The 23,159-nt window shown below is 33.8% G+C and overlaps 1 protein-coding gene across 1 annotated transcript in view; it reads right to left on the reverse strand.

Moving 5' to 3' along the window:
- Nucleotides 1–2,903: 2,903 nt before the first annotated feature.
- Nucleotides 2,904–23,159, reverse strand: part of NEIL3 (nei like DNA glycosylase 3) — a gene marked incomplete at both ends in the record, with an annotated part of 47,109 nt that continues 26,853 nt past the window's right edge. The window contains 6 exons of the mRNA XM_081269493.1: nucleotides 2,904–3,086; nucleotides 4,526–4,700; nucleotides 10,348–10,768; nucleotides 12,229–12,398; nucleotides 20,372–20,538; nucleotides 22,243–22,317. Of these exons, the coding sequence (XP_081125619.1) occupies nucleotides 2,904–3,086; nucleotides 4,526–4,700; nucleotides 10,348–10,768; nucleotides 12,229–12,398; nucleotides 20,372–20,538; nucleotides 22,243–22,317 (1,191 nt within the window). The remainder of the gene's footprint in view (nucleotides 3,087–4,525; nucleotides 4,701–10,347; nucleotides 10,769–12,228; nucleotides 12,399–20,371; nucleotides 20,539–22,242; nucleotides 22,318–23,159) is intronic.

The following is a 23,159-nucleotide window of genomic DNA, read 5'->3' on the forward strand; positions in this document are numbered from 1 at the left end:
TTTAGAAAGAGAACACTAAACAATACAGATAGTGGGGCTGAGGTTGTGGCTCAGCAGTGGAGTGCTTGCCTAGCACATGCAAGGCCCTGAGTTCGATCCTCAGCACCACATAAAATAAATGTTTATTGTGTCCAATTACAACTAAAAAATAAACATTAAAAAAATACAGATAGGATATATATATATATATATATATATATATGATATATAGTAGATTATATATAGTAGATTATAGCAATCATAGGCAGACTGTGGGTATAAGCCAAAGAAAAGATATGAAGTGCTGTAATGATATCCAAAGAGAAAAGAGGTTTCATTTTTTTATGGCATTGTGAGGAAAACTAAATAGAACGTTTGCTCTTTTATTTCCTATGTCAATTTTACTAATATTGGTCACATATGATAGAGATTCTTTGCTTGGCCTAACTTTAATCAGGCTTCTGAATCTTCTAATAGGCCCAACTATACATTTCTTCACTTTTGTTTTTGTTTTAGCAAAAAACTCTGCAAAGTCAGTTTAGCTAATACTTTCATCCTTTGTTATCTGATCAGCTTGGCCATACTCCACCCACCATCTTTCTCCTCCACATTTCCCCACCCACCCCATGATGTTTGATCACCCTACCCAGACTTCATTAGGAATCCTGTTAAACAGTTTTAGCAAGAATCCTCACCCTTGATGTTTCTTCTGAGTATATTCACTGTTTCCTGCACTGCTGTGGCTATAAATTCTCACTTGCTCATACTATACCCAGAGTAAGCCCAAAGTCTCTTTCACACTGTGAGAGACTAGTTCAGCAATTCCTATCAACATTTTTGCTCATGGTTTCATAAGTTCTGGTCTACGGTGTCTATTGGTTCCATTGTTTTGGGGTCAATGGCAAGGCAGTAAGTACATCATGGTAGGGAGCTCATGGTGGAGCAAAGCAGCTCACCTTATGGCAGAAGGAAGGAAAGAGAAGGAAGGGGCCAGGATCCCAGCATCCCTTTCAAGGGTATGCCTATGACCTAACTTCCTACCACTAAGCCCCACATCCCAAATGTTCCACCACCTCTCAATAGCAGCACTGGCAGGTGACCAAGCCTTAACACATGAGTCTGTGGGGGGCACTTTAGATCCACAAACTGTAGCAATACATTAACAATATAAAATTGACTTAATTCTATTAGAAATAAATTTTAAAAGATTAGAAAGATATAAATCTACTTCTCTTTTAAACATGTACAAGCAACTTCTGCTCTTAAATGTTGCTTTTATCATCTAATAACTTCCCATGAAAACACACCTGAAGGTAGAAAGGGGTTTGGCATTTTCCTTGCATCTCAGAGGAACTTAATGTTTGTTGAACAGAATAAAATGTTCTTTTTCATAGAGAAGATGTCAAATCTTGGATTTTTGTTTAAAAAAAAAACCAAAAAATTATTTTAATCATTTTAAGAAATACTGGTAATACCTGGTAAAAATATTCATTATGTAGTATTTTATTATTTCATTGTGCTCCACAGTCTTATACTAAAAAATAAAGGCTTCCTCAAAGAAGTTTCAAGAGACCAAGAGACTACTAAAGATAACTTTATTGTGATTATTACATGCATTAAATATACATTGTAAATGGAATATGCTGCCCATCTGATGGAACAGAGTACATTCATTAAGATAAAAGAAAAAAAAGTCACAGAATAGATGGAGATACACATTAAAAAAAAAAAACTCTTCTCAAATACTGCAAATACTTAATTTACATATGCCACAGGTATTTTACAACATTTCTTATTAAAAAGTTTGAAAGGATGGCTCCATAGTTTAGCTATTAGGAATTGTGCTGCTATAAACATTGATGTAGCTGTGTCCCTGTAATATGCTATTTTTAAGTCCCTTGGGTATAGACCGAGGAGAGGAATAGCTGGGTGAAATGGTGGTTCCATACCCAGTTTTCCAAGGAATCTCCATACTGCTTTCCAAATTGGCTGCACCAATTTGCAGTCTCATCAGCAATGTATGAATATAACTTTTCCCCCACATCCTTGCCAACAATTATTGTTGTTTGTTTTCATAATAGCTGCCATTCTGACTGGAGTGAGATGATATCTTAGAGTGGTTTTGATTTGCATTTCTCTGATTGCTAGAGATGATGAGCATTTTTTCATATATTTATTGATTGATTGTATGTACTAGATGTCCTTCAGTGATTAAATGGATAAAAATTGTGGCATATATACACAATGGAATTTTACTCAGCATTAAAAAAGAACAAAACCATGGCATTTGCAGGTAAATGGATGGTGTTGGAGAAGATAATGCTAAGTGAAGCCAGCCAATCCCCAAAAACCACAAATATCGAATGTTTTCTCTGATATAGGGAGGTTGACTCATAGTGGGATTGGGATGGAGAGCATGGAAGGAATAGATAAATTCTAGATAGAGAAGAAGGATGGGAGGGAAAGGGAGTAGGCAGGGGATTAGCAAGGATGGTGGAATGTGATGGACATCATTATACAAAGTATATGTATGAAGACTTGAATTGGGTGTCGACATACTTTATATACAAACAGAAATACAAAAATTGTGGTATATATGTATATTAAGAATTATAATGCAAAAAAAAAAATAGCCTTACCTTAGATTAGGTAGAGGGAAGTGAAAGAAGGGGAAGGCAGGGGATGTGGGGATAAGAAAGATGGTAGAATGAAACAGACATTATTACCGTATGTATGTATGTGACTGTATGACCAATGTGATTCTATAATATGTATACTCAGAAAAATGAGAAATTATATCCCATCTATGTATGATACAAAGTATATAAGTGCATTTTTTATGACAATAAAAAAAAGAAATCAGAATAAAGAAAAAAAAAGTTTCAAAGGATTAAGTGTCAGATATTCTACAGAAAGAGAAAATATTAGCATCCTGGAATAATTTTTGTTCCTGGACCATTTTCTGCCCACTGGAAAAAATTGCACTGTTTTTCTTTCTCAAAAGGACACACAAAAAAATTCTTTCCATTATTTGGTCCAATCTTCAGCACTGTTCTCATGATGGAGCGCCTGCCATGGTTGCAGAATGGGAAGGACAAATCTGCCCACTAGAGAAACAACAACAAAAACACAGGAGTGTAAACTTTATGAGCAAGTTACTGTGATGTACAGACCAGGCGGAGGCTCATTTGATTGGTGTCATATTGGCTTCACTCCTATTGCTATTAATTTGATTGTAAAACAGACATAAACCATTACTTGTTGCCCTTAAATAAAGTTTCTATCCTATAAGAAGCATCTCTTTTACACGTGTTTGAATCACACAGAAAATTGTCTTAATTATGAGCTTACAGTTGCTAAATATCTGAAGATATAAACTCTTTCCCTTTATTAAAAAAAAAGAATAATTGAAAACTATCAGAATCTTGTAATAAAGTAATCACTAGAGTTCCCTCTTATAGTTGAAGTTAAAAATCACAAGATCCAATATTTGTCATAACACTAATGCTAAACTTCCTGAGTCTCTTGGGAAAAGAAAGACTGCAATAGGAACATATCCAAATTAGGCAGGTTCCATTGTATTATTCTTATTTGGGCCTCAAGAGGGGTATGAAGGAATGTTATATTACTGCTAATATTATTATTATTTTTTTCCATTATATCTATTAAAAGCTTCTTGAGGAGAAAATTTATGGATTTAGGAGGATAGAGTTACATCCTGTTCAGAGGTGTAAAATCACTATCAAATTTTCCTAGGAAATTCTTAAGAAGGAAAGATATTGAAGACAGATATTTTATCTTTTAATAAGCCAACTAGAAAATTTTTGCTCCAGCACTGAAATAGGTCAGTATTTTCATTTTTCAGTTATATATCAGATGAAGTGTAACTTGGAAAAGTGTGTGCCTTTAAGTTTTAGATTCACACTATGCCTGTGAGTCTCATAATGAGAGAAATGCAGAAAGTGAGACTGACTGAAGGAAATCCAGATTAGTGTCTCCTATTCAGATTCATTTTCAAGGACACAATCATAGACTGGAAAGTCATAAGGAATACAACAAAATTATTTTAGTGCTATCATCTTTTTCTTTTTTTCCCCCTTGGTCAAACTTGTGTAGTGGTGTTCACTAAGGTTATTGTAAATTCAAGGCATATACATTGTTTTCCTCATGTACCTCTGTCCAATGAATCCAAACGTTTGATAGAACACTGACGTTAGAAAGAGCAAATTCTTATTTTGGATTATTAACCACATGAGTATATCAGTACTTGTTAGTCAATACCTTTCCATCTTTGTGAACCAAGGGCAAAATTTTTATGCTAGTGATTACAAATATGATATACTCTGATAGTCTAATAGCTATTATTTCTCTATTATTATTTCTCGGAACCTCTTTGAATTTTAAATTATTCAACATTCAGGTTTTAGACTGAATACTAATATGGCTAAAATATAAAGGTAAAACTGAAAGAGCATTGCTGTTTGTTACATTTTAATAACCAAAATTCAATGACACACATAGTAAGCTTGATAAATCTTACACCTACTTCAAAAAATCCACATTGTGTTTCTCCAGGCAGAGGACAAGCATAAAACTGTCTTCCCTTGTTTGCACCATCCTTCCTCACAACTCGCAGAACACAGCGGAGGTTGTGTTTACTGCATCGAGGGCCGCCATTATTTAAGGTACAAGGACCAGCTGTCGTATTTGTTTGGAGTTCACTGTAATGACAAGTCATGAAATAATTACAGCAAAAGTGGTAGGGGGATCATTCACACCATTCTACTTGTACCTGTTATAATTTTTTCCTATAAGCAGAGTTCTATCAAAAAGTAGGTCACCATGAACTTTAGGTAATTGCACAAACTGCCTTTTAAATTGTTTTCCAAGGTAATTCTAATTCACTTCTCAAGCTACCTATGTATCTAAAGCACAGAAATTAAATTTCTGAAGAATAAAGACAGCTGAATTGTTGTGTATCCATTACATTAAATTTTAAGTTCTCTTTCTGATATTCAGTTTTCTTTTACCCAGTATTCAGTGTGGACAGTTTTATTTCCTCTAAAATATTCTCAGGTCTAGCTGGCCCTTGCCCCATAAAGCAAGCAGAGTCACAATCTTCTCTAATTATTTTCTCATTGGTAGAAACTCTCATCAATGGCTCTGACAAGGCCAAAGAGACACTCTTTCTACTGTCCACTTTAAAGACAATTTTCTATGCTTTTCTTTGATCAAGGCTACTATAATAGTTGCAATCATATTCTAGCAAGAAACAGGCTGCCTAGAAGAGCAGAAATGTGTATTTTGTGAAGCTAGTAGGGAAGCTTTATCTCCCCCACAATTAGAATCAAGAGTATTTGGAGGTCATTCCTGTATTCGCTGAACAAAGCTGAGGAGTTGACCTTGTACTCTAGCTGTATAAGCAGAATTTTCTCTCTGAAAAAGAGCTTCGCTATTTTTAATTTTCTATGTTTTGCATATTTTACGTCATGCCTTTATAATAGACTTTTAATAAGCCAGTTGAAAAGAAAAAGTGTTCACATTGATAAAAACCAGGAGTTCGGGGTATAGCTCAGAAGTAGCGTGGATGCTTAGCATGTGCAAAGTCCTAGGTTCATTCCAGCACCCAAAACAAAACAAATAATCCAACAAAACTAAAAGTTTTTAAGGTTAAACAGTACATCCTTTCTTATTTGGGAGGAAATTTCTAAAGAAAAACAAATATCATTCTTAAATTATTTAAAAAAAAATAAAAAATCAGTTTTCTTTTTTACCTGCTTCCTAAATTGCATTTTTCAGATACCTGATTTTATAATAGTGCCTCAAGGCATCCTAATTGAAATGTTCAGAGAATATGATATTTTATTTGGAATAAAATTTGTTTAAACCTACTTTTAAAACTGATGCTTAAATATATTGCTTTAAAAATGTTTGCTGGGATGGACTTAAACGTTCTGAGAGCAGTTTTTGAAGGTGTTCCTATGGCAGTCATTTGTAAACTGAAAGTAACTATGGGTAATACTAAGGAAACCATTACAGATATTTAGCCAGTCACTACTTTGCTGGCATATTTTCCAGGGTAGGGGTGGTGGCTTATATTTGAGATGCATAATATCAAATTAGAAATAGCACAGCTGAGTTCAATCCCCAATATGGAAAGAAAAACAAACAACAACAACAACAACAAAAACAAAGCTGAGAAGTAATGAGCTTTTCTTTTCCATAACCTTCCATTTGACAAAATGCCTCCAAAAGAGGTAACATTAAAATTTTAACATGAAGAGAGGGTGAATATCTAGACAGTGTAAGAAAAGTCGAGAGATTTAAAAATCAAAGTGATTTCATAGTGTTCTTCTTTAAATTTAAAAAGAAAAACAATTAAGATTACTAGCAATGAGTGAAATGATGCTTATTAAAATATACACATGTAAAACATAGTTTTATATATAATTTTAAAGGCAGACATCTTTAACAACAATTAATTCAACATTTTCTAATCTACTTGCTTTAACCTGGAGATCTCCAGGGTTCCACACACCCAAGGAAAGGCTGACATTGTTTACTCTTAATGCTTCTCTGAGGAGAGGGGCAAAAGTGGAGGGTAGGATTGAGGAGGAAAGAGGGGCCTCAAAGTCTTACCTCTGGTTCATTTCTGTCTTCCATTTTGTTTCCTCCTTGGTATCAAGTTGAAGGAAAAACTAGTCATATGCTATCCTAGCCTTAGTACTCAGAGTGTGTTTTACTGCCCAGAAACATCAGCCTCACCTGGAGCTCCTTAGATTTACCAGAATTAACTGCCCTTATTCCAGAACCCTAAGGAATCAGAATCTACATGTTAACAAGTTTCCCAGGTGATTCATATGCACATTAAGTTTCAAGCATGGAGTTAATGTAACCAACATCCTGGATGCCACCTGCAATCACAATCACATGGGCTCTAAATATGCACAGCTAATCTTAATTTTATGATAGAAAACATTATCTAGGATAATTAAATAATCTGCTTAATTGAGGACATCTTGGTTCCTCTTTGCTTCAAGCATTATTTTAAAACTTTCTAAAATGTAGTTAAGCATTTTCATAGGTAAGTTTAGCATAGAGAATAGTTGATTTTGATGATTAAGTCTATCATTTTGAATATGGATGTCTAAATGGCATAATATATCAGGAGTGGCAAACTTTTTCTAGTAACACATTTTAGGCTGGTGGGTCTTGTGTTCTCTGTTGCAACTACTCAATTCTTTTAAAATTCATTTGCTGAATATAAAATTCATTTAAATTTATGTTGATTTTTAAAAAATCCTGTTTTATATATAATTTTAAAGGCAGACATCTTTAACAACAATTTATTCAACATTTTCTAATCTACTTGGCTTTAACCTGGAGATCTTTTTCAAATAGCATCTTTATTTATATATAAACTTCATTTATATATAAATAAAGATGCTATTGGAAAAATTTACAATTAATCAGTGCAATTGAATGTAGATGTTGTCATCTGAGATTATTTCAAGGATTAAAACAAACAGAAAATAAGTAAATGACTTATCCTGAGTTGTCTGTGATTCTGCAATCCTTAGGGAGAGAAAACTTCAAAGGATGATCTGGAATCTAGAACGAGGTGTTAGTGCTAGCACTGGTGATTAGAGATAGACCTTCCACACCACTGATGGCAGTGAGAAAATGCTAATAATCTTGACAATGTCATTTCACTCTTCTAAATCATCCTTTGCATCAGTTCAGGAAAAATTTCAACCTAGAACACATGGTGACTTTGGGAATATATCACTGTATTTTGCTCTCTATTTACAATAATTGCATCAAAGATTTAGAACTGTTTATAGTAGTTATTCTTATCTGCTTAAAAATTGGTCAATTATCTAATTTATAATCCAGGAGCTGGATAACATTCAAGTACATTTAAAGACCGATCCAAAAATATGCCTCATCAACATGGCATGCATAGTGCAGTGATGAGACTAGTAATTAAGAGAACAAAAGCCAAATTAATTACCCTGTAATTATTAACAAAAAATTTAACTTGGTCTAAATTCTGAGTGGACCACCTGCTTTAATAGTATTATGTTGTGAGCTTCTGCTAGGTGTCTTGTCCACAAGATGAACACTGTAGTTGCCAGACAAGGAGAAAAATGAAATAAATGACAGTAATTTGCAATTTATTCCTTGTAAAGTAGCTAGGTGCAGAAGGGCTGCTGGGTGAATTTATTTCATCACTTGACATTTATTCTGCTAGTTGATCTTGATTGATTGTGGAGTCTCAGTCCTGGTGTTCCTATATTCAATAGATTCACATGGCTGCAGCATTTCTAAGTAATACTGTGTACTGTGATTAATCATGTAATTCTATTACTAATGGCTTATGAAGATATCATTTAAATTTAAGGTTACATTAATGTTTTTTTTAAATCCATGATTCATTAGCTAAATTGTTTAAGATTTTTTAAAGCACTAAGGAAATAAAAATATGCCAAGATATTTCATCTGGGTACAACGAATGACACAATATTTTAAAATGATCACTTCTACTTCTTTTCACTTAAGTCACAGAACAGAAAAGCTGTTCAAAATGATTTTCTCTTACAGAATAGCTTCTCAATTCAGATATTCTTAACTAATTCCTCCATAATTTCCATCATTGAGGCACTAATAAAGGTTAAAGTGAAAAGATATTGTATTTACCCAGCAAGTTAAAAATTTGCCCACTATAGCTTAATTCAAATGTAAGTATCATGGACAGGAGTTAAATCAGTTATCATAAGAGATTATGAATGAAAGTATTTTGAAAAATAAGTCAAGAATAAATCATTGGGATTAAGTGCTATAAATTTAAAGTTGTGATAGGAAACTTGATCTGAATGCACGTATTGAGCAAAAGCTGTCTCAGAAATATTATGAAATAAGCTTTAAGAATTCCCAGACTTTGGTCTAGGAGAACCACTTATCCACTGCCCAGTGGAGGTAATCTTCCTATTAGCAAAGCACAGCAATCTTAGGAAGAGCTAGCAATCAGAATTCCACCCAGATTTACTTTAGATTCACCCCAAAATAATTCTGTCTCCCGTTGCATGCGAAGAATATCCTGCATTCACAAAATGAAAAATAAGCAATTTGGAAAACAAAATTGTGGGCAAATATCTCTTTCTGATGGAGGTATAAATTCATATCATGGTGATTAGGAATCCCAGATAAAGGGAGGAAATGAGATGGGGGAAGGAGGGCCAACAGAAGATTGTCCCAATATTAAGGAGCTGCCACTATTGAGAAAAGAGATGACACTATTTATTCAAGTTTCTGTATCTTGGTTAACAGCAATTGAAGTTTTCTGGAAATGGAGCTGGTAGTCTCATAAAACACATTCAATCAGGTAGTATTTATAAATGGGAATTACAATTTTCATTTCAGATATAAAAACAGCATGAATACTTTTTGGGACTTTTTGGATGAAATAGAGAATACCATCCCACATAGATGAGTGAGATACAATTATGTTCTTTAACAGAAACATCACTAAAGGTATCTCAGATTTCTGTTTCTAAAATAGAGGCCACTTACTAAACTTTTATAAAAGTGTCTTTTCCAGTACTACTTTTTCACTGTAGGGAAATTTAGATGGTCTTCAACTTATGATGGTTGCACTTAGAATTTTTCAATTTTTCCATGGTGTGAAAGCAGTGGGCTCTCAGGAGGAGCTATACTTCAAATTTGGAATTTTGATCTTTTTCTGGGCTGGTGATATGTAGCAAGACAATTTCTTTTGACGCTGGACATTAGCGGTGAGCCACGGCTCCCAGTCAGCTATACAACCGCGAGGGGAAACAACCAATACTCAGTGTCCTTCTGCTGCTAGGCTATGATTGATGTTTAGCAGGTATATTAACTGCATTTTTGACTTAAGACATTTTCAACTTATGCTGGGGATAGCAGGATGTAACTCACTGTCAGTTGAGAAGTATTCTATATAAAAAGATGTTAAAGGGGTTATTGTTAACTGGTATTATTATGGGCAATTTAAGCATTTTTCTTTATACTTATGATATTTTCTGAATATTCTGTATTAAGCATGCACATGGTCATGGTAAAAAAAAAACTTTTTATAGGTGTTGGAAATCTGTTTATTTCCTTTCCTTCTCTAGCATTATAAATGAGAGAAGTGAAAGCAGGCAAATTACTACAGTGGTTTTTCAGTGTTTGACTTATATTACCAAAATCAATTCAACTTTCTTAGCAATGGATGATTTTTCTGCCTTCTAAAAACTTAATGCAGTACAAATACCTCAAAGATCTCAAAAATACCTTAAACAAAGCTGAATTCAAATATCTTAAAGACAAAGGTTAGAAGCATCATACCTGTTAGAAAATCCAGGGTTGCAACTTTTGAGATCTGGTTCTGAGTGGTGGGTTGTTTTCAATTTTTTATGTGCTGGACTAAATAATTCAGACTGAGAGCAGACCAAAGGTGATATGTTTACTTTGTTAGATAGTTGAGTTATATAGTTTGTTCTCTCCTTGGAGGGGTGCTGTGTATCACTAAGACAAACGTCTGTAGGAAGAGAGTTTTGAAATTCCCCGTCTAGTACCTGGTTTTGGCTTCTTTTTCTTTCCAAAGTACTGGATTTATTGCTAAAATCAGTTAAGACAAGAGTTGTAGTTCCAAATACAGTTTTCCTGTTGATCTTTACTTCTGTATGTGTGTTTCCAAAGCTATTACAAGGATACTTAATCAAGTTGCTAAAGACAATGGTATTTTCTTCATTCTTGAGCACTGAATCTGAAAGAAGAGATAAGTAATTCTGCAGTATTCATAAAAATATAATATATTGACTATTTGAAACATCTTTTTTTCATTTGATTAGAAAATTTCGTTCACTTTATTGCAGTGAACTTATATGTAGAACTAATAAGGCAAAGTTAGGTTGGGCAAGTTATAATCGTTTTCTGGTTAGGAAGTGAAGTTTTATCTAAAATGCAAAATATTAACAACCTATAGGGACCCAGATTTGGAGTTAACAAAGATTTTTGTTTGCAGTGTTTTATATTTAATCATTTAAAGGTTATACAGCTCTCAGTTTTGTTAATATTAGACGAAGCATTAAAGCAGTAGTAATTAGGAGAAGATGTCTCATAAAGCTTTAGGTTAACAGAAGACTCTGTAGTATGGACTACCAGTAATGTTTCTGTGAATGACAAGGCCAAGTAAAAGGCTTATTTAGAATAAGTAAACATGAATCACACAGACTTAATATTTATCAAATAAAACATTTCAACAAAATATCCTGGGATTCTGGAATTTGTACTATATTCTAAATTGTAGTTAAGGATATATGTCTTTCATACTCAGAAAAAATTAACACAAAAACAGTGAGATATGTAAAGGCATTTGAGAATGTTGAAATAATGTGGAGATCTAAGACTGGATTTCTGAGGGTGCTCTGCTGAATGATACTGAAGAAGGAGGGATGGAAATAGGAGGCGCAGTCCCTTCAGCTATTAGCAAAGCTGTGCAAGGGGTGATGCCCGCCTTGCAGGCCCAGGGAACAAAACACAATATGACAGCTAACACAATGTAGAGGTCTTTAAGTCAAGAATGAACTTTCTCATCTCTAATTGAAAGAAAGAAATAACACTTTGAGAACACAATAGAAGCTGCATCAATGAGATGGTTCTTAATCACAGGTTTCCTCTGAGGTTTTACATTCTCTGAACGCATGAAATTGTGAGCTATAAAGAGTTATTTTGAAGGATTTCAATGAAATCAGTACAATTGTCTGGGTAAAGATTTTAATAACAAGGGTAGGAAGGATAAAGAAGAGAAAAAATTCAGCATTTTTCTATTCCACCTGCAAAGATATTCTTACAGAAATCCTCCCTTTCAATTTATGAAACACTTGGACTGAATAACAAACTCGAAAGTTGCTGAAATCTGCATAAAACAAAGCTTTATTGAATAATTCATTAGAAACAGTAGAGAACAGATGTGATCATCTCAGTTTTTTGAGATACAAAGGCACATACTGTTTTAGCACAAGCATGTTTTCCCTCCCTATAAAAAATATTCAACAGAATATTGGCATGGTTTACATGCAGAGGATGGCAATTCCTTTAAACCTTTGAGAAAGAAAGCATTTGACTTAGTGATGGAATATCAAGATGAAGCGAGATATGTACCTAACTTTGTATAAATGACCCTTTTGGAAATGCAATGAATTAGAAATCAAAATTCGGTCTTACCAATAGGCCTTGAGGTCAAGCAAGCATCACATGCCTTAGCAGAGGGCTTATTTATTAGTGTACAGACTGAACATGTCCATTGCTCTTCGGACTTCTGAGCCACCAAGTCAATAAGATGATCCCTTCTGCTAGATGTCCAACTGACTACAGTATTTCTTGTTGGCAGTTTGCTATAAAAATTTTAAAAATTAATTACTAACATTATCATTGCCTTATTCTTATACATTCTGGGTATTTTAGAATCAATTACAAAAGTATGAATACCCAATTCTTTCATTGCTTAGAATTCATAACTGAGAGCTAGATGTCATAACTACACCTTGAACCATGCTGATTTGCCATTTAAGTCAAAAATAAAAGTTTTTATTTAGAGCCAAAGAGCTATTTTTTGAACCAGTAGGAAGTATTTCACAAATATTTTAAGTAATACTTTTCAAGGCAAAACTAAAATGTTATTCAAGTAAATCAGAAAAAGAAATATCATGCAGAAATTAGAGCACTAAACATTTAGTGAGAAATTTTACATTACCTCATGTACCCTAAAAAGAAAATTCTAGAAACTCTAGAATTTCTTTTTGGTATCTGCTAAGCAATATATGGGTTAGTTGATCTATAATAATGAAAAGAGATATTTAACTTTGTGTTATTTTTCTTCATATAAACCACTTTATATTTTCAACTTAATTATTATTAGAATAGTACAGAAGCAATAAAACAACCCTGATTTTTTTTAACCACAAATGTAAATCATGATTTTCTAAATGGAATTCTTCATTGACTATTTATATAACAATATATGTTGTTATATAAAATGCCTTTCTACAGCTCTGATACAGTCCCACTCTCAAATGCACAGGTGTAGGTCTATAGAACACATCATGTGGTTAAGCAACCACAGCAGAATCAGGGATTTGTCTCATTATTCCAAGCATTAATATTGAAAACTCTCTTCCAGGTAAAGTCTATGTATCTTACATTTCAGAACATGAGTTCTTTGACTTTCCAAGGTGACCTTGACTTCTGTAGCATTTTCCTCCTTACATACAATTATACCAAGTTTTTAAATTCAAGCTTATCTGGTAAAATAATAAATAGCATGAGAAAATCTGAAAGATACATCTCATTATGATTCTTTTATCTTTACTTACTTTGACTTTTAATGCACTTAGTATTTCTTATTCCTATGGAACACCAGACCTTCTACAGAGTTTGCTTACCTCACCTTATCCCTGCCCTCTACTAATTTACACTGAAAGACAGTATGTTGCATTTGTTCATAATTAAGTAAACACAATTTTAATGCCCTTCAGACTTTCAGTATGCTTTCAACTTTTCATTATTTTCACCTTTTCTTACGGAAGTATTCTTTCCTATACTGCCCCATTTCTTAATCACCCACTATTAAATTCATCCCAATCTCCACTTTGGAATGTATCAGGAATCTCAAACTCACATGTGGTAGTAGGATGAATAATGGCCTCTTAATTGTATGAGGTTATATCCCAGGAAACTATAAACTGTTATTTTTTAAAGAAAAAGATCTTTTGCAGATGCAATGAAGGATCTTGACTTAGGGAAATTATCTGGACGATTCCTTAACCTATTCATAAATATCCTTATGAGAGGCAGAGGGATATGATTTGATTTACATAGGAGAAATGTAAAAATAGGCAGAAAATGTTGTGGTACAACTATAGTCAAGGACCTTGGGCAGCCACCAACAGGTCGATTCTCCTCTTGAGTCTTTAGAGGGAGCATATCCCTACACACACCTTATCATTGTCCCAATGATGCTGCTGTTAAGCTTCTCGAATGTAGAGCATGAGCAAATCAATTTCTGTTGCTTTAATTCACTAAATTTGTGGTAATCTGGCATAACAGTCACAAAAAAACTAGTACAAATAAAATTCATGGATCTTCCAATGGGTAACTCCCAGTAAATGGCATGAGCATGCCCTAATCAATCAGGCCCCAAACCTGGACGTCATCCTTAATATTTATTTATTTTATATTCCACATTCAACCCATCAGCAAATCCTATAGTCGGCTGCAGAGTCAAATTTACCATAAAGGTAATGAAGCTTATCCTTTCATGGCTTAGTGGGTTGTTCTCTACCGATCAAAAGTAGGGAACAGGAAGAATGGAACCAGTAACTCTAACTGCATGCTGGAGTCCACATCTGTTCATCATCCAGGAACAATGTGCCCTGGTCACGTCAAGGAGCAGGTAGATTCTGTCTTTATCCTTGAGTACCAGGATCTGAACAAAAAAATGCTGCTTCACTCCTTGTTCATGAGCCATCTTTACCCAGTCTGCAAGGTCCCTCAACCCACATACCACTCCAGTGCCCTACCCTTAGCCCCCAAACAGCAGGGTAGAGAAGGAAATCTGAGGCAAGAGGGAGGAAAAAAGGGCTGAAGTTCTTAAAGTAAGGTCCTCAGGCCAGCAGCGATAGCACCGCCTGGCAAGTGGGACATGCAGATTTTTGGGCCGCTCTCCAGTCCAGACCTAGTGAATCAGAAACTGTGGGGATGGCCCAGCAATCTGTATTTTGACAAGGACTCAGAGATTCTGATGCTCCCTAAAGTTTGGGAACCACAGATTCGAAGTATCCTTGCAGAAAAGAAAGAGCGCTTGAGGAAAATATTATAAGAAACATTAGAGACACATTACTTTCATTAGCTAACTGTGGGATAAAAGAAAGTTTTCTAATTCACTGATAATAAAAATTCAATATGATTGGTGGTCATGTGATAGAGCAATCAAGGAGTCTGTAGCCCAAACATGGAAGAGGGCAATTACATGCTGAGTCAGGCAGTGAAGGAATAATACTCTTATTTTTCTGAAGTTTCTGGTACTTAAAAATTGTAATCTGTTATGACTTCTTATTCTAAATAGTCACATGGGAACCTTTTTTTTTTCCCCTGTGATGTCTGTGCTAAGGAATAAATCTGGGCCTCAGGTATGCTATGCAAATGCTCTACTACTGAGCTACATCCTTAGTCCTGGACCTAACTCTATTCATATTTTTTTAATTCTTTTTCATAGAGTAGTCCCCCTAAACTGTGCAAGTTTCAAGCCTTCCTCAAATTCCAAAAATATCTTAAATACAACCACTTTTTACCAGTCATCATTCACCACCTGCACTGTTATTGAAAGCTCCTGATGTTGCTGCTTCATTCCAATAACCCTGCAGTCACTTTTTCAGAGCAGCTTGAGTGATTCCCAAGTCAGTTCATATGGCCCCTCTGCTTGAAGTCTTTCAGCGGGTTTCCCAGCTCACTCAGTCAATACTTTTCAAGTTAGTGATATTCTAAAATCTAAATGAGTTCATGCCTGTTCAAAACATTCCAAAGACTTCATGTTATACTCAAAATGAAATGGAAACTTATTTCCATGCCCAAGCAGGCTATGCATGATATCTGGTCTGTGTCTCGTTCCTTCTGCTTTGGTGAATCATCCTTGCCTTCTTCTCTCCCTTAAGTCAGAGGTTCTTGATTTCTAGGCTACCTTCTTTAAAAACTTTTCTCCTATCCCCCTATCTTTACAAGTCATTAGATCTTTTCAACAATCTCTTCCTCAGGGACTTAATCTCCTTATCCCATCTAGAATGAATTTTCCTTTTTATTATCTGTCCTCTATTGTGTTTGGTATTTCTTGAGAGCAGTGATCACTACTTATCATTGCCTCATATTATACACACATGTGGACAGGATTTGCTTAGAATGATCTCCCCTTGGAATATAGGAATCTATATATTCCACAGAAAGAGCTTTCAAGATCATCTTAATTTTCCAGCTATCAAATCAAATGGCTTATAGAGGGTACCATCCTCTCCAACTCAGTTGAATAACTCTCTCAAGCACTTCACCACTTTGTTGCTATAGCATTTATTCTTCTACCTCTTTCATGAGATCCTTTTTTTCTTTTGATCACCAAGGTAATTAAGGTAATCACAAAGAGTTATTCACAAGGATTTCTATTGGACCTTTTTGCCTCTTCTTTGTGCTTTGCAAATATTATCAGTTTCACTGTTACCTCAGATTACCCCCAAGTGGGGAATGGGAGGGACATAAAGTACAAGTGGAGGATCTTTGCATTCCTCAAGGGAGAAAAGATACTAGCATGGGTAGCAACTGATTTTTCTTTGTCCAAACAAAATAGATTTTTAAAAAATGCCAATATAAATGCTAATAAAACTAAAAGAAAGTTATGCAAAAGGTTGGTATAGAGGTTTGTACAAAAGGTTTGTATAAATATACAAAAGGTTTGTATATTTAAAGGTTTGTATAAAAAGAACTTGCTACTCAACTTCTATTTCAACTGAATCATATGCTACTTCATTCCTTCTACTCTACATTTTTACTCTTATAACACCAACACTTCCTGGGAGCTCTCCAGAATATATTTCTTCTGCTAAAATCAGGGAAAAAAAAAAACCCACAAACACAAACACCTTATTATCCTAAGGTTGAAGTTAAGAAGCTTAAGCTGGAAGCAGCATGTCCTGTTTTTACTTCTTATATATATGTAGAGCCTAGGTAAAGTCACCTTCATGGTTTCCTGTCCCTGAGGCTCTGGTTCTTCCAGCTTTTGATTTATTCTCTGAATTACCCCACTATTCATTTGATCACATGACCCTTTTCAACTATGTTCTAAAGATGACAACTATGCTGTTAAACTTTCTTCCCAAAGCAAGCTTACTCTATCAAGACTAAGCCATCACAGGTTGTTTCATTTCTTTTGTGCCCTCTCTTTGCTCCATCCCTTCAAATATCTCTGCAGGCAGGCCTGTGTTAAGATTTGGCTTGAATCCTATGTTCATATATGAATATACCACCAGTGTAACCCTACAATACATACAATCACAAGATTGGGAAGTTGTATTTCATGTATGTATAATATGTCAAAATACATTCTATCTAAAAAGAAAATAAAAAACTTTAAAAAAAAAAAGATTTGGCTTGCAAACAACACTAAATTCTCATTAACTGGCAACCAACAATCAGCACATTTCCAAACTAGATGGTTTTTAAGACCTAAATATGTCTTTTTAAAGGAACAAAATATCCTCTCCACCTATGCATAGCTCTCCAAATTCAGTGTTTTCCCTCTGCCCTTGCCCATGTGCTGTTTCTCTCCCAGGAAATCCTTTTCCTTCCTCATCTTTGATGAATTCCTACTTCCTTCAACAGGAAGCTCTAATTTTACCTCTCAGAAAGATTTCCTTGTCCTTCCCAGGTAGATTTTTGTGTTTTCTGCTCTATTCCTCCACTGTCATTAGTGTATCCATACCCATCCACAGGTTTTATTTATCTATTTAATCATTTACTTCTCACTTCAGATCTTGAGCAAGGTGGAGACTATTCAATTTTATATTGTATTCCTGTAGCTGGCATATAGTGAACCATAATAAATTAAATAATACATTTTAAAAATTATAAGAAAATTTTTAAAAGATTATAAAAAAAATTCTTATCTTCTCTGAAAGAAACAATACTTACATACATAAATTATGACAACTAGCATGTAATTAAGACTCAATAATAAATGATACAGGCATTTAAAATGTGGTATGATTAATAAAAACTGAAAATTTGGGTAGGATTTATGATGGAGTTAAGTAAACTTTTAGCAATTGAAGGATTATTTTGGTCACTGCTATTGGGCCTTCCAGACTTCTAGATAACCTAAAGTGACTTTAAAATAAAAGAAAAAAAATTTGGTTAAAATTGAAAGTATTTAATATTCATCTTAAAAAAGAGGCTGCCAGTTAATGACAATTAATTACCTTATTTAGATGATAAATAATATTTGATGATTTGGAAGAATAAGAAATTTTTTAAATCTGAAAAGCTATCAATTCATGAAAAATAAATATAGAACATTAATCACCTAGTCAAATATATAAAGGAGGTCTCTGTTTGCCAGACACTGTGTTGAATGCATGTAGCCAAATGTATACCCATATTATGAAAAATAGTTTCTTGCTCATAAAAAATAAAAAAACCCATAAACCTGTACAACAAATATAATTAATTATTTAACTATTTCAGATGTCTCTGATGGTAAAATCAGGTGAAAAAGCTGAGAGGAAGGGGATATAAAGTGACTTAGAAGCAGTTGAGAACAAGAGAAGGGGTAATGCAGAAAATAAAACAAGGAGGAGAGAGAGAGAGAGAGAGAGAGAGAGAGAGAGAGAGAGAGAGAGAGAGAGAGAGAGAAGTAGCTTCAGGTATATTTATGAAGAAAGAAGCCAGGATCTCCATGCTGTGGCGCAGAGCTCTCTACATACCGGATGCCCTCTCTCTCCTCCCCAGCTTCTGCACAGCCAAAGAATGCCATGCTTCTCTTTCAATCTGCAGTCATATCATTTTGTTCCCTTTGCTTAATTTTCCTCCTACTCAATAGAGAACATCTTCATTTGTTCTCAGTGAACTGAAAAAGTTTTAATGTTTCCCCTAACAAGAGTGTAGTAATAACCCTCCAGCCATGAACTCTAACACTTCTATGGGCCCATAAGACAATCTTCCTAGATACTCTGTTACTTCACATACCCAACACTTGCTGTATCTTTATCATTATATCCCAACTTTCTCAGACCCATAAAGTACAAATGTCTATTATTTGGTTCTGATATTACCTGCATTATTCTTCATATCAAATATGTCACTAATTTGTTGACTTTTTAAAGTTTATATAAGGTGCTTTTCCAGTGTTTTGATCTTCCTAAACATTAGACGCCGGGTAACCATCTCTCATCCTTTACTCTGCACTGGCTTCTTCATATGCATTTCCTATCTTTTCGTTTTCCATGTTAACTATATGCTACACTCAAAATTACTTAATCCCATTAACCATTCCCAGAACTACTAATGATCCCTATTATTTGATTTCATCCAACCTGTAACACTAGCCTTCAATGGAGCCTTCAAAGCCTTGGCTGATATTTTTTCATTCTCCAACATGCCTGCTTATTAATGATTCAAGTTTGGTGGCCATGCTGCCCTTTTTTGGGAGTGGTCGTTGGGATTGAACCCAGGGCCCTGTGCATGCTAGGCAAGTGCTCTACCAACTGAGCTACATCCCCAGCTCCCCATGCTGCTTTTTTAAATTAAATAATGTATACTTTCTCATTTACTTAACCAAAATTCCATTTTTTTAAAGTAAAATTCAAATTGACTTTATGAGATCTTCCAACCTCTCTGTATGTATAAACCTCGAATATCCCTGAACTCATAGCATTTCATGTACTGGTAATTTTGGTTCATAATCCCATACACAGTAGCTGTTAATCTTTCTTTTGGCATTGCCAAGGCACACTCATCTACTATCTTCTACTAAGGTGAGTGTGTGTTGGCAAAAAGGAAATAATCAGATTTTGTTGGGATTACTAGATAATGACTCTGAACTGATACTAGGAGATTCTAGGAGACCTAAAATATTACTGTGGGCCACCAGTTAGGTCAGAAGCTTTAGTCATTTTCATCTTTTTTTTAATATTTATTTTTTAGTTGTAGTTGGACACAATATCTTTATTTTATTTATTTTTATGTGGTGCTGAGGCCCTCGCACGTGCTAGGCGAACGCTCTACCTCTGAGCCATAGTCCTTTTCATTTTATAAAGGGTCTTCAAACCCATCCTGTGCTTACTACCCCAGTTCTTGAATGCATAATTATACCCAGCAAAGAATAAAATCATTACACGTTTAATAAGTGTAATGATTTTGTTTTTTGCTGAGTATAATTGTTGTTTAATTAAGAAGACAAATTCTGAAATAAGATCCTGCTTAAATTTTATGACACATTTCTAAATAAAGCAAAGACTTCTGAAGATAGTTGCATTTTTTCCCCAATTATTGACTGGGATATTCACTTTACAAATTAGATTGCACTCAAGGGTGGGATATTATCACCTGATTTAGAGGATTTCTTCCTGAATTGAGAAGTGATCCATAATCAGCTTTGGTTCCTTCTGGTTCTCTGATGACATTATTTACTATTTTCTTCCAAAGGTTCAAATACTTCTGAATTATGTACTCTTAAAAATAGCCTGATATATACTTAGTTATGTTTTCTGATTATTAACCTTTTAGTTAAATAACTGAGGCAAACAGTATCCCTTTAAATGAGGTTTCTTACCATATGTCAACATGTTGAGGATTTTCTTTTTGACACTGAGGACAGAAATATGTCATTCTGTTATTCTCCCCGAAGCGACATACAGTTATTTTGCAGTGGCAATGACCACAATTAGGACGCCTGTAAACCTTGCAGTGTTTAGAGACACCGGATCCTGTTTTACAGCACTAACAAAAATAAATAAATAAATAAAAGTTAAAAGAAAAATAAATATATCTTTAAACAGTGTTGCTAAGGAGTCAAAGATAAATTCTTTAAGTCATCTCTGAAAACAGTCTGTTAAAAATTTACATATATTTGAACATAGTTCCATATAGTCTTTTCTTTTTTCTAAGGAAAATGTATTGACAAGCTTCGGTAATGTTTGTTAAATAAGATTTGTGTGACATAATTCAATCACTTTAACCTATTAGTATTCAAAATTATTCTTTGCATATCTTTATCCTCTTATTTAAATAGGACATAAAAGTTTTATATATTAAAATGTTTTTATGATTTTTAAGATTTTTTAATTGAATATAATTATGTGGTTAGAAGAAAAAGACTAGATTAGTTTTAAATATGATTACTTTTGGAACACTGAAGCTGCTCACTCAGTTATACTAGCCAAAAACCTTATTTCTAGGGGAAAAATTAAAAAAAAAAAAAGAGTATTTTTTTTTTCCTTTTTACCTTAGAGACTCACTGGAAAAGAAAAATCAAATACCATCCTAGCAGATAATATGTTCCATTTCAGAATAAATACAATTTCAAAAGATATTTTGCTATTTTCTGTGAAGGTTTTATGCTCTTCACATACAATTAAAATAATTTTCATCAGTTGTGTGAAAATTTAAAAGCCCAGAAATAAGGTTCACCATATGAGCTGAAAATTGCACAAACAATATATATTAATTTAAACAAGGTACTGAAAATACTCAATTTAATATGGGCAGAAAATAGGCTGGTTTAAAATAGCCCTAGTTACTCAAGGCAAATATGTAAAGCAAAATGTTCATTGACACTTTAAGTCAATTAATGAAGAATGCTACAATACTTTCTTTTCTAAATATAGTAAATATAAGAATTTGAGTATAGAAAAGACTGACAGAAAAACAGATTTATTTGAAACACGTTGTTTAAAAGATAAAATGCCTTTCTTGAATTTTATGTATACATATATTTAACTTAAAATTTACATGTTAGCAAGTATTTATTTCATTCCTGGAATAGTTTTTGTGGGAGACAGAGAAATATTATTTTACAGATAAAGAAACTACACTTAAGGTTTATTTACCCAAAGTAGTCTATCTTTTTTTAAATTAATTAATTTATTTTATATATATATATATATATATATCAGCAGAATGCATTTTGATTCATGGTACACAACTGCAGCACAACTTTTAATTTCTCTGATTTTACACAATGTAGCATCACACTATATGTACAATCACACATGTACCTAGAATAATCATGTCCATTTCATTCTGCCATCTTTCTGGCCCCCATGCCTACCCCCCTTTGCCCAATCACAGTTCCTCCAGTTTTCCCATGCCCTCTCTGCCATTATGAATCAGCATCCACAAAGTAGTCTATCTTTTTATATGTTCTGTTTCACATATCCAAAAGAGTCTATGCAGAATGCATAGACTAACAGCTAACATAGCTGTTCCCAACTTAGAAGAATTCAATATAATCATGGTTAGACAAACTTGGAATGACCTCTGACCTAGTATTTTAAAATATTAATTAGGCTCATAAAATATCCCTCTCCCTTTTTGTATCTCTATACTCTTACCACTAGGTGGCTATATATAACCTTCACATTTCGATGCAATCAAAAGGGGAAACCATTGACATTTTACATAGCTGAAAGTTTCAACTCTTACCCTGTAAAAGAAAATGCTGAAGTCACGAGTCATTTTCACAAGGTGATGGGTCTGTTGATCTGTTAACTGACAAACCTTAAAATGAAAAAAAATCATTGAGTGTAATTTCATAATTTATTCACTATTGGGAAAAAAACACTTATAGTTATTTGAAAGAACTGTAAATAGATTTAAAATATATGCATATCTTCTAGAACTCTGTTTATTATATCTTTTTAGTGTCATTCACTAAACTGTAGCTTTATTTTTACTTGATAGTGGCATTGATTTATTATCCCAATGTGTTTTAATTCTAAATTCAAGTATTCATTGAATGTTCTTATCAGACATCTTCAAAGTCCCAACATTTTCTCTCAGCTACTTGCAAAGCCTTGCTGGATTTGAAAAACTGAAAATTTAAAAGGAAGAAAGAAACAAAAGAGGAAGGAAAACTAGGCATAGGAGTAGGTGACCATCAAAGTCATAACAGGTTTTAAAAAGATATGAATTTATATACATGTATTAATATCAAAGTACTTGTTGACACATGGAATAACTCAGATAGACCTTACTGGAGAATGTTTTTTGTGTGATAAAGTGGCATTAATCTCAGTGTTACCAATGCAGAATTAATTTTCATTTGGCACATGTGCTTTCAATAGTAATTCCAAAAGAAATTCTGATACCTTACTCTTGTTGTATGTGCCTGAATACACACATATGCGCGCGCGCACACACACACACACACACACACACACACACAAATTATCGGTGATTATAAAAATGAAAATTGTCTAATCAACATAATCTTCCAAAAGTATTATAAATGTTCCTCATTTTTTAAATTTAAAATTTATACATTTTAAAAATATTTACTCCTTACCATATCTTATATACATATTAAGACAAACTTTTGTATGCTTACCTGTACTATTTCA

Source organism: Spermophilus citellus (assembly GCF_964194105.1).
Source record: "Spermophilus citellus genome assembly, chromosome: 16".
NCBI lineage: Eukaryota > Metazoa > Chordata > Mammalia > Rodentia > Sciuridae > Spermophilus > Spermophilus citellus.